This window comes from Dermacentor variabilis, chromosome 2, assembly GCF_050947875.1.
Source record: "Dermacentor variabilis isolate Ectoservices chromosome 2, ASM5094787v1, whole genome shotgun sequence".
Lineage (NCBI taxonomy): Eukaryota > Metazoa > Arthropoda > Arachnida > Ixodida > Ixodidae > Dermacentor > Dermacentor variabilis.
The window spans coordinates 262080277-262093482 of NC_134569.1; the positions used below are offsets into that span (position 1 = coordinate 262080277).

General features: G+C 45.4%; 1 protein-coding gene across 2 annotated transcripts in view; it reads right to left on the reverse strand.

Annotated features, from left to right (window-relative positions):
- Bap60 (Brahma-associated protein 60) overlaps positions 1–13206 on the reverse strand; it is a 327819-nt gene that overhangs the window by 268555 nt on the left and 46058 nt on the right. For both annotated transcript variants that reach the window (XM_075682910.1, XM_075682911.1), the window contains one exon: positions 6664–6749. In XM_075682910.1, coding sequence (XP_075539025.1) covers positions 6664–6749 — 86 coding nt within the window. The remainder of the gene's footprint in view (positions 1–6663; positions 6750–13206) is intronic.

Sequence of the window (13206 nt, forward strand, 5' to 3'; positions counted from 1 at the left end):
TATCGCAACGCTTAGTTCTTTTCCTACGCGCACGACTGCAGCCATCTTGGTCTCGTTGGAAAGAGGGGTCTTTCTTCTTCAATGTCCCGCCAAAAGTGACTCCAATGGCTCGCCGATGACACTAAAATCCGGCAAGAAAAAAAGTCCAAATATGCGATCCCATTCATCGACTAGTGCGTGACCAGAAACGCATGCTGTGGATGGCTGCGCAAGGTTCCTGTCGTCACCTCCATTCTGCAGGCGACGCGACGGCGCGTTTCTTAGGTTTGTGACAAGTGCGCTACGATGTCTGATCCACTAGGGAAGTTCGCCACAAGGCACAACTTTGGCAAAAAGAAGAAAGCATTTCAAAAGCATTCCATTCCTCCAGAGAACATCAAGAATAGTCTGCCGCCAATTTCAAGTGCTGCCAAAGCCACGGACAATGCCGAAGTAGGCCTAGCCAGCTCACAAACGCGTCAAAGTGTTCCGGACAACAGCCGCATTCGGCGTGACACTGCAATGTTGCAGCGTGCGGATTTGCTGCAGAGGGAGATGAATGCTCAAAAAACTTCTTGCTTCAATGCCAGCAACAAAGCGGAAGTCGCATTTCCTCACTCGCGCCGACAGCGTTGCAGCTGCACCATCGATGCCGAGGCAGGCATCGCTATCGTCAGTAGGACTCCATGAACACACTGATGTCGTTTGTCAAGTGCAAGGTGTGCAGCGGTAGCGTCGCAGTAGGCAAAAGCGAATGGGAATATGGCCTCGCCATAAGGATTGTTATCACATGCTCGTGCTGCGGCAATATCGCGTCGGCGTGCAGCTCGCCCCCAAGTAAACGGCAACCTTGCAGTGCGCGCGATGGAAGCCACCAGGAATCGGCGAATGACGCTAAACGATGTTTTTGCCACATTTGGGCAGCCGCAGTCAGAGCAACAACATTCCTGGTGGCTTTTAGCCCCTTTCACTGCAAAATATTGCAAAATTCTTTCTACATTTTTTATTAAAAGTGAATGTATTTCTTTTTTTTTCTCGTTTTCTCAAAACACCCTATTTTTTACTTCTTGCTGATTTGCCGCAGTGATATCTCTACATCCAAGGCAAGTTGAGCCATAATTTTTGTTGTGGCTCGTAGCTGAGTGTGCAACGTACAAAATGGTAGGAACAAATTTAGGAAATTATGCTTTAATTTTTTTTAGTTCTGCTTTAGACCAGACAGTAGGGAACCCACATTTGGAACAGTGATGATTGAATTGCTATAGAGTTACTAATGCAAGTTATATTCCTACCATTGTGTTCCTTATGTTTTCTAGTATTAGGCATGTGCCAGTATGAATTTTTATAGCACGGTTATTTTTCTAATGTTTCTGCAAATGATTAACAATGACTTTGATTTATACTTAGAAGTCAATGGCCTATTGCAAAAATTACAACGAAGGCGCCAAATAACACAACGGACGAAGGAAGGTTGTATGGGACAACCACGTTTGTTGTCCTGTGTTGCTTTCCTTCGTCCGTTGTGTTATTTGGCGCCTTCGTTGAAATCATGTATAACCAACTCGTCCATCAACACGTGCTCAGTGCTATTGAAAAAAGAATTACATATTTGAAATCAGCACAAAAATCTCAATATGGTTGGAAAGTTTCATTAATAGTCATGAAAAAATGAACATAATATCAACAGCAGTGTCCCCCCTGAAAAGGACTGTCGTCACGTTGTTAGTGCAAAAAGAAAGCGAATGTCCTCGGCAGCTTTTCAAGCAGCTGCAAAGCGGAGGCAGAGAGGAAATCTGCATCCACATTATTCCCCTGGAGCCTTCTGAGCCACTGGCTGACAATTTGATGCAGCCAGGAGAATAAAATGCTTTTTTCACATGGTGACTAGTATTTTCCACTTTTCTCAACAAACTTTTTTTGGTAATCAGCAATTTTCCAGGAGACATAGTTACTTGCCTAATCATCCAATTTGAATAAATTTTGCTTTATTTGACAGCTAGGTTCCCAGGGAGTGCAATAAGTATATAATACCACATTTCTCCAACTTTGAACATATTGAAATATCGAAGTTAAGAAAAATCATATTGCATGTCAAGTTACAACTTAGAACTTTTGTAACGTTGGATAGAACAAAGGTAGAAACATGAGACAATGCTTATTGCAATCCTTGAGCATTCAGGAATATGTTCACATAACTTTTACATTTCTTACTGCAAAACATTTTCTGCCAGTCATCCCAAAACATGGGAACAGGAAAGGTTGTATAAAATATTTTTCTCATTATACAGAGAAAAACTAATTACATTTTGCATCAAATACATAAAATTACACATTACCTACAAATTTCATTCTTCTAGCAGCAATATCAATAATGGTATTGCTCGAGGCCCAGGTCCCCCCTTAAGAAGTCAATTCCTAATATGAGTGATTTGCAGCACTCCGGTAGAATCCCAAATGTGGCGAAAAAAGCTACGCTCGCGATCGTGAGCCTTGCAGTACACTGGCCTGTAGGTGTCATTATCTGGCCTCCAGTGTTTTGAACGTAAGAACCCGTCCATTTCATTCTCACTTTTTTGGGTTTGTCTGCCAGCAGCTCACTCATTATAGAAAAGGTCGCGCCGGTGTTGACTAAGGCCGTCATTTTGTGCGTGTCGATCCTTACAGCGAGGTAGGCAGTCAGTTTTGTCAGCGTCCTTTTTTGGCAAAAGTGGGGGATTTTCGGCAAATTGAGGACTTGCAACCTTCCCCCCAGAGGTTGCTGCTTTCAGTTTCCCTGCCGTGGGCTGGGAGACCGACCACTGGCGACGTCAGTAAAACTTCGGCTACTCGGCGAGGAAAAACGTGCTAGAGACTGTGAGCGGGATTGTAGATTAGATGGGCTCACTTGCCAGTCAGCATGGCTGTCGCCGAAGGAGGCACAGTTTTCATCAAACAAGCGGCGCGTAGCGGCAGCATGTGGACCTCCACCAGTGTCACAGGTCACAAAGACAAGGCTTTATTGCGGCAAGTCACAGTACCGCATTGTACTTGAAAAGGACGTGCAGAAGGCAGGCCAGCACAAAAGAACGTCCTCTTCTTCTCTTTATCGTGCTCATACTCTCGAGCGGCCCGGTCATTGTCTGTCCCCATCAGGGTGTAGCTGGCACAAATAGTGACGTGGCAATAAGTAGCGTTTCCACTTTTTGTCGTGCAATCACGGCAGTGCGTCATCCCCGTTGGATGTCCCGGCAGAACAACAAGCCTCAAGATCAGAACAACAAACCCAAAGCGCCCTGTGCATTTGTGCGTGAAGCCACATCATTTCAGCGCCATGCTCGAGAGCATTGTGCAAGTAAGGACGTGCGTCATGCAGAGGCTTGGATAAAAAACACCGGATGCTCAGCATACAAGAAAAATTGGACATTGTTCGTGCTATCGAACGTGGCACAAAGAAGTCGGCGCTGGCATGTGACAGGGATCTACTGTTGACTACAGTGTGTGGCATTTGGAATGCGAAGAAGATGCTCAGCAGCCCTGGTGCGACCGCGAAGAGATGTCGGCTACGAGGTTCAAATTTTCGCCATCGTTGCCTCTGTTGTTGCCGAAGTGTCGCCTAACGATAGTGATGAGGACAAGACAGAAAGCGACAGCACGGGCGATGTGGGCCTGACAGTAGCAGCGCTGCGCGTTACATCAGCCTCGTGAATGCAATCGTTGCGACGAAAACAGCAACCCGCAATGAGAAAAGCATCCCACGACTTCTGCAGCGCTACCACGTCTGCGCACAGAGAATATGCAACGCCAACGAGGAATCTGCCATGCAAGTGTTTGCCGATAAGAGGGGGCTGGCTGAAAAGCTGGCTCGCAGCTTCAGTAAGTTTGAGGCTGCTTTCATGCTGCTAGGCCACCACGGCATCAAACAAAAACATCAGAGTAAAGCAGTGGTTTGGGCTAATTGTTAATCCATACTACGTACTGTTTAAAGGGCCCCTCAACAGGGCTGGCCATTTTGAGCTGACAAGCGCAGAGCATACAATGCGCACCGACGATCGTGTTTGCAAAGAATTATATCGCTACGCGCCGTGGAAAGGTCTGAAATTTCAATCTCCACACCGTTTTCCCTTCTCCTCACAGCCGCTACACTCCAAGCCGAATGGTGACGTACTCGCGTTCCTGCGCCTACATACTCGAGTCCGCAGTGTGGAGTCACTCGTGGTGACACGTGACTTCGAGAATTATTCAAGGCACCATCTGTTATTTGTGTGATCTGTTGCTTGAATTGACGAATTGAAATTTGGAGAAATAATAATAAACACACAAACAGAATGTCTGCGTGTTTTTTGTTTTACTTCGCACCGAACCAAACGAGATGTACTTCAACTTCGTCTACTTGTTCGCACGGTCGTGCAGTCACGTGCACAGGTACCGAAACTATGCCATTTTCTACCGTGTTCCAGTACGTGATCATGCTCTGCGATCCGCTTGTTCTGCCTCAGTGTTCGTGTAGCACGATTTATACTGCTAGTCAAGTGTCCTTGTGCACAGTGCTAAAAATCATGCGGTGTGCAAAACGAGACATTAAAACAGCTCGCGCGCATGCCGTCAGCGGAATGACAACTGACTTCTGCGTGCTGGAGCACGCAGAAGTCAGTTGCCGATGCCCCTCCCGGCATATGCCCTAAAGTAAGTGTCATACCTTACATGCACAGGATATCCCAAAACTTGAAAAAGATGGCCCAAAGGGCAAATGTAAGAGTTGTTTTTTCTGCTCCCAACAAGCTCGGTAGGCTTTGCAGGCTGAAGGATCCAAATGCTGTCCCTTCCAATAAGTGCAGAAAGCATCACCACAAAAAGTTTGTAGAGTGTGTCCACCGGGTGGTGTACAACCTCCTGCTTTCATGTGGGAAGAAATATATCGGACAAACTGGGCGTTGCCTCAATCATCAGCTCTGCGAACACAGCAACAATGTAAAAAACGGCTATGGTGGTTTCTTGGCGATCCACTGCCGCGATCATGGATGCAAACCTCGAGGATCAATGCACGATTGTTTCACGTGGCAGCACGCAGCTCATCCGTGAAATATCTGAAGCGCAGATGATCGCGAAATTGGGCGATATGTGGGTTAGCTTCCCATCTCTGGCTCTCACAGAAAAAGAATTAAGTTTCTTGGACACGGCATTACATGACTCATAACTATGTTACATGAATTCGCACTTCACTTTCTTGTAAGCGCATGCGTGGTCTATGCTGCCTGCCATGTATAAAGTCGACGCAGTGGCACCATAAACGTAGTTGAAAGTTTGCACTTGGTGTGTCGTCTTCTCTCAAGTCCACGTCGTTTTTTTTTTTTTTTTGTCACGCAATATCATTTAAGCAGTGTCGCACCACTGTAAAAACTGCACATTGATAGAACAAATGCTTGCTTCTGTATTATGTTCTCTCGAATAGTGGGCCAGGACCCACATGGCAATGGCCTGATGTCCATGCCCATACACGTGTGCGAGCTTAATCTGCCTGGTAACACTGACGTTGCATCTGTGCTGCACATGTGAATGAAGGAGAAGCAGAGGGGCTTTTGTAACTGCGTGACATTACGACAGTTTCTCACAACATTACCTAGAGAGAAATCTTGTGCTGCTGCACTGTTGTATGCATGAGAACGCCAGTATTTGGTGACTTCGGATTAGCATCGTCCTCGGCGAGCCAGGACACCTTGAAAATGTGCCCGGCTAGTACCGTTTCGCCTGTCAAATGATTAATTTTCTACTAAAACAGCACGTAAAGAGCTGTTTTAGCCTTATTATCACACAAAAACATTATTTGTTTAATTACAGGGACTTGTGATAGGATGTCCAATTATATGAAACACAAAAAGTATCAGCAGGCTGCTAAAGTTGGAGGACAGATTACAAGGTCCACGCTCGCTTTGGAACAGTTTGTTGTCTGTTCTTGCTTTTCATGGCTTGATTCTACATTGTAGGTGAGTAAACTTAATCGAAAGTTGTACTATGGGTGAAAGAAAACTTTTAATGAAGATTCTATGTTAAGAGCACATTACCTTGTGTAGACATGTCCCCGTTTTAGACGAAGCCTCGTACAACACCAGTGAACACAAGCCCCCTTATACCGTCATTGCCGTGATGGCACAGCACTCATTAGTAAACTCCCATAGACAGTGGTGCCAGATTTCCCTCTAGGTAACACAGCGAGAAACTCTATGTGTGACAACACATGGAGCGTGGAGCAGTTCCCCGTGCGGGTAATCCTTTAATGGACACCAAGGCGAGGCGACAGTGGAAGGGATTAACGCTATCTCAGTGTCTTCGCACCATGTAAGTGTTACCTCAAACAAATATAACGAGCAACATTACAATATTCTTAGTCTCACAGTGCCAGTGCTTTTGTTGGCCTACTAACTTCATTGGTTGGTCTTTGTTTTTCTTTCTTTCGTGTGGGATATTGTTGATAAATGCCAAGTCACAAGATGTCTTCCGCCAAGATTTATCTAGGAACCTTTCAAGTAGTTTACTGCTGAATCACTGAAACATTAACAAAATTAGTTATACAGCTCGAAGTGCAACTTGGCTATGCAGTCTCGGCTGTTCTACCAATGGCAATAGCTCAGTATGAAATTTTATGCCCAGAGTTCTTGTTAGGCGTGCGATGCATGTGGCCCCCACCCAGCTATAAAATTGGAGGCTCACCTGGTAGTATGGTCGAGGCGGTGCCGAACGATCGGGTGGGGGCCGCATGCCCCCAGGGGGTCCCGGAGATGGCACCATCCCTCCACCTGCATGCCCACACACAACACTGTCTGGCTCCCTCAGAGCACCAAGGCGAGTGGAGAATAAATGCAGGAACGGCTCAGCACTGGAATTGTGAATTGCTTGCAGTAATGTGCAAGCACTCTAGTTTCACCAAAAGATCCCCGAAACAATTTTAGCTGTATTGAAAAGAATCATTTAGAAATTTCTTTAAATGTTTTCTGAAGAAGAATGGCACATTAAAGAGCCACAAGTGGTTGATTCCTCACCTGTGGCCATAATTCCCAGTACTCTGTGCATCCATATCCCAATGTGCAGGGCCGCAAGAGTTGTCGATTACTTCTGGTTGATTTAAACCACCTATGTTCCAACATCTCTTTTCAATGTTTCGTTCCAAGTGATGGTGGCTTCAAGGTCAATTTTACATTGTGTGGTTGTGCATTCCCAATTGCTGCACAACCCTGTACTGCAGAGACAAACCCTGGCTTCCACAGCGAGTGCAATGCTGTCGAGTCACAGTGCTGAAAGTGCTTGCAGGCATCGGGCATGCTACTTGCTCCCCCCAAGAGAAGGCAGTGCTGCTGCTGTGCCCATTCTTTTCTTCAAAAGAATGAAGCACAACTTTGTGCGAGATAACCTCTTCTGCAACCCCACAGTGGTTAACCTCTGCCACATTATTTTCATCCCTCCTTTGTCCATGCCACCCACTGAGCCCAGAATGCTTTAGTCCACTCCCTTTCTTTGCACATGTGCAAACAAGGATTGTTGCAGACGTGCATTCCCAGGCAGTAGCATTTTGAAGACATGTTTACTGCAGCTGCATTTTTATTTCCACAGGTAAACAAACCATTAGTGCAACAACATGCTTAGAGAGACATTAAAGGCAAATACAGGGTGTTTACCAAGTTGACATTTCCAAATTCTGCAAAATTTCCTGACTAACACAGAACTTTGTTTTATGTCAAGACAGGCTGCGAAAGTCTCGCCCAATGCTTTCACTCTCTAGTAAGCATGCTAAAAAATAAAAGAAAAGGTCTTGATCCAGTTTGAACAGTAAGGAGTAGCATTTATCTCATTAAAAAATGAATCAGAAGGGAGGGGTTAGCAAAATGCACAGCGAATGAAATATTGTTGAAGGAAGAAAGCAGGCCCACGAGTGTAAAATAATGTATATTTACAACTGGTGTAAATGGCGTTCAGGCAACGGGCAGTCTTCATCTTCCTCTAGTCCATGTCACCTTTTTTTGTCCCTTCACCGTAACATTCCCCTCCCGGCAGGGTTAGCTCCGTCCCGGTGCAAGTTATAGAGCATCAATTAATGGGGGGACATAGGGTTTGAGCCTGCCAACGTGAACAACATCGCTGGTGACGTTGGGAGGTACTGAAGGCTGACCAACTGGGGTGATCTCGTATGTCACGTCGGACAGTTGACGCAAGATCTGGTATGGACTAGAATAACGGGAAAGTAGTTTTTCCGACAAGCCAACGAGAGGTGAAAGCGTCCAGAGAAGGACAAGGGAACCAGGTGAAAAAAGGTGGCCTCAGTGCTGAAGGCCATAGCGTCGCTTTTGAGAATCTTGCGAGACTGTGAGGCAAGAACAGGTGACCTCTCGGGCCTGGGCGGCTAAGACAATAGCATCGCGAGCGTAACCAGTGCTAGGTGATTGTACTGCTGAAGGTAGCAACATGTCGAAGGGCAAGGTGGGGTCACGACCATACACAAGGTAAAATGGTGAAAATTCGGCAGTGTTGTGATGGGATGAGTTGTATGCGAAAGTGATGTATGGTAAAGCGACGTTCCAGTCGCGGTTATCGTCAGAAACGTACACGGCCAGCATTTCAGTTAGTGTGCGGTTGAGTCACTCGGTGAGGCTGTTCGTTTAAAGGTGGTACACAGTAGCAAGCTAGTGTTCTGTAGAACAGGAGCAGAGCAGATCATCAACGACCTTCGATAGAAAGTAGTGGCCGCGATCCGTGAGTAACTGGCAAGGGGCGCCGTCGTGCAGGATGACGTGGTAGAGTAAGAAGTCGGCGACATCTGTAGCACAGCTGGTTGGCATCGCTCGTGCAATGGCATATCTCGTGACATAATCTGTTGCTACAGCAATCCATTTGTTTCCTTCAATGGAAATTGGAAAGGGGCCAAGGAGGTCGAGGCCCACATGGAAGAAGGGCTCTGTAGGGATATCAATTGGATGAAGCAAACCAGCAGGAGGCATAGCAGGCGTCTTCCAGCGCGGACACAGGTCGCAAGAAGTGACATAACAGCGCACAGAGCGATAAATGCCGGGCCAGAAAAAACGGTGCCGCAGGCGGTCATAAGTACAAGTGATGCCCAGATGTCCAGCAGTAGGAGCGTCGTGAAGTTGCTGGAGCACGGCCAGTCGAAGGTGCTTGCGAATGACTAGGAGGAGTTCCGGGCCATCAGGACGCACGCCACGACGGTATAAAGCAAGGTGAACATCCGGAGGGACAGGTCATCGGGTGAGGAGCTTAGGCATTCCCTAAGTGTTCAAAGAACAGAATCTTGGCGTTGCTCGTTGCCAATATGGAGGAAGCCGGAGAGGGATAGAACACTGATGTCCGAGTCTGCATCGGTATCATCTGGTTGATCCACGGGATTGCAGGACAGGCAGTCAGCATCCTTATCCAGGCGCCCCGACTTATACATAATAGAAAATGTATATTCCTGTAGACACAATGCCCAACGTGCAAGTCGTCCAGTTGGGTCTTTCAAAGAGGAGAGCCAGCAGAGGGTGTGATGATCGGTTACGACGCAGAAGCTCCGACCAAAAAGGTACAGTCAAAATTTCGCGACCGCCCATACGAGCGCGAGACATTCCCTCTCAGTAATGGAGTAACTTTTGCTTGGGCGTGGAAAGAAGGCGGCTGGTGCAAGCGATGACACAGTCTTGGCCTTGTTGACACTGAGCAAGGACAGCGCCAATGCCATGACCACTCGCATCAGTACATACTTACGTGGGTGCAGAAGGGTCAGAGTGTGACAGAATCAGGGAAGTTGTAAGCTGCTCAATCAGGGAAGAGAAGGCTTTTTCCTGCAGTGGTCCCCGAGAGAAAGAGACATCTTTCTTAAGAAGGTGAGTGACAGGGCGAGCGATGTCGGCAAAATTTTTCACAGATCACCAGAAATAAGAGCATAAGCACAGAAAACTACGGACATCATTTGTTGAACAAGGTACAGGAAAATTTTGCACGGCGTGAACTTTCTGTGGATCAGGTTGAATTCCGGCGGTGTTTACGAGATGGCCGAGCATGTTAATTTCATGGCGACCGAAATGGCACTTGGAGGAGTTTAGCTGAAGGCCAGCCCTGCGAAACACGGAAGGTATGGTTGTGAGGTGCCGCAGGTGGCTCTCTAAGTTCGGCGAAAACACAATCACATTGTCGAGGTAACCGAGGCATGTAGACCCCTTCAAGCCGCGCAAGAGAGAGTCAATCATGCGCTCGAATGTAGCTGGCACATTGCATAATCCAAAGGGCATGACTTTAAATTGGTAAAGACCGTCTGGTGCGACGAAGGCAGTTTTCTCGTGGCCCATCTCATCGACGCTAATCTGCCAATAGCCGGAGCGAAGGTCAATTGATGAAAAGTATTGGGATCCGTAAAGGCAGTCAAGAGCGTCATCAATACGAGGCAGGGGATAAACATCCATCTTTGTTATCCTGTTGAGGTGACGGTAGTCAATGCAGAAGTGCCACGAGTTGTCTTTTTTCTTTACTAAGACCACCAGTGATGCCCATGGGCTACTGGAAGGTTCAATGATGTCCTTGTCCATCATCCTGTCTACCTCTTTCTATATGATGGCCCTTTCTGTTGAGAAGACACAATATGGCCACCTATGAATGGGGCTGGCATTACTGGTGTTGATGCGATGCATGATAACTGATGTGTGGCCCAATGGACGGTCGTCCAAATCCAAGATATCCCGATAAGATGACAGGAGGTGCCGAAGAGCTGTTGTTTGCTCGGAAGGAAAGTCAGGGGCAATCATCTTACAAACATCGTCCGCAGGCGACAAGTACAAAGGAGCGGGTGACAAAGGTGCGTTCATTCATTCATTCTTTATTTACATCATATTTTACAAAATACATAAGCCTTACTGGACCCATAGCCATTGGCTAGTCCCGGGTCCGTAGTGAACTTAGGCTATAAAACGCAACAGGCGAGCACACAAAAGCAGCAGACATATTACATAATAGTAATATTAAACATAGATAACTCAGACACGAAAGTAAATATAACTCAGCGTTCTTTTATCCTCAACGCGCGCGAGCAACAAAACGGACATAATACTTAACAATGACATTGACATTCACAACTTGAGCAATTGACATGTACAACTTAGACAGGAATCTAAATTAAAGTAGTTTCTTTTTATCGACTGTATTTTTCAAAAAAGTATTTTCTCACAGCAGACCTAAAGTTACGGGCTTCTTTTATATGTATTGGCAAAGAATTCCAAATAAGTACGCCGTTAAATTCCACGAGTCTTCTCCCGTACAGATTTTGACATGGGGGCAAATTAAAGCACTGATTACTTGCAGCTCTTGTATTTCGTAACGGGATTTTAAACAAGGTAATCGGAAGTGGATTATTGTTTTCGATAATACTATGAATTACCTCAGCAGTTTTCAATTCATACAATGCCTGCACTGGCAACACATGCAATGAGCTATACAAGTACGTACTGGATTGTGTACACCTAGATGAGGTAATAATTCTTAATGCGCGTTTTTGCAGACGGAATACAGGCTCAAGGTAAGTTGGAAAGGTGTTTCCCCATGAGTCAATACAATACGATATGTGGCTCTGAATGAAGGAGAAGTACAGAATGCGTAGGACAGGATATCCGAAACATTCACGAGCCTTAAGAAGAATATAACATCCGTAAGCAAGCTTAGAACAAAGGTGTTTAATGTGAGTTTTCCAGTGCATGTCTGAATCAAAGAAAATACCTAAATATTTGTAGGAGACTACTTGTTGTAGTTTAATGCCACGTAATGATATGTCCAGTATTTCAGTATTGAGCTTTTTCTTCCTGGAATGAAAAACTGTATACTTAGTCTTAGTAAGATTAAGGGTCAGTTGATTAGACGTGAACCACTTAAAAACATTATCTAATTCTGCATTTATTTTATCCTGTATATCGGGCAGACTGTCTCCAGTAAATAGAAGAGCGGTGTCGTCAGCATACATCAAAGCCTGTGAATGCCTAAGCGTTGCAGGGAAATCATTAATGTAAAGTGAGAAAAGCATGGGCCCAAGAACGGAACCCTGTGGCACACCAGTTAGTACAGTTTGTAAAGTAGACGTATAATTTTTAAGTATTACTTGCTGTTTGCGGTTACTAAGGTAGCTTCGAAGCAGGTTCAGGATTTTGCCCCTAAACCCTAGATTGTTAATCTTGTTCAGTAATATCTGATGGTCAACTGTATCGAAGGCCTTTTTTATGTCTAGATAGACAACGACCGCAATTTTATTCTGCTGAAGAGCCGTATTAAGTAGGTGCGTTAGGGTGAAAACTGCAGTGGAAGTTGATTTCTGAGGTCTGAAGCCGTGTTGGTGGGGGCTCAGTATATTGTATTTGGATATGAATTTGTTTATGTGCACAGAGAGTATCTTTTCAAATACTGTGTTGATCACGCTAGTAATAGAAATCGGCCGATAACTTGATGGACTAGAGCGATCTCCGTCCTTATAAATCGGAATTACTTTTGCTATTTTTAATTCTGAGGGATATGTTTCGGAATCAAGGGAATGATTAAATAGGCGAAGGAGGGGACCCGCTAATATGTCAATGTTGTCCTTAATTAGCTTAACAGGTATTTGGTCCAGCCCAGCTGCCTTAGTTCTTAGCCCATTAACAACTGCTATTATTTCATCCACTGTGATATCCTCAATTACCATAGTATTCACCACTGATTGGATAGGCTGCGTACATTCGGTGAGTTGAGGAAGTTGGTTTGCTAGTTGCGGTCCTATATTTACAAAACACTCATTAAATTCATCAACTGTTTCCTGGTTAAGTACATCAGGCAACATACGCTGCTCTGAACGAAGCCCTACTGCGCCTGTTACAATATTCCAAATTTTACCTGAGTTGCCCTGAGCATTAATGATAAGAGAAGAGTGGTATTCTTGTTTTCTTTTACGCATTAGAGACACCGACAGGTTCCTGAAACGCTTAAACTGGCTTAGATAATAATTATTGGTTTTATCACGTTTCCACTTCTCGTGCCATTTTTCTTTCTCCTTCAGTATGCGCAGGATGTCGCGAGTCATCCATGGGCATATAGGTGCAACATATCGACCAGAGAACTTGTGTGTGGTGCTCTGCGAGACGGCACTCTGGACAACTGTAAAGAAGTTTGTATATTCTTTGTTTATGTCTGTATCATAGGTGTCCAAGAAGTTTACTTGCCGCAGGTTCTCGCGAACTAATTGATAGTCAATCTTTTTCT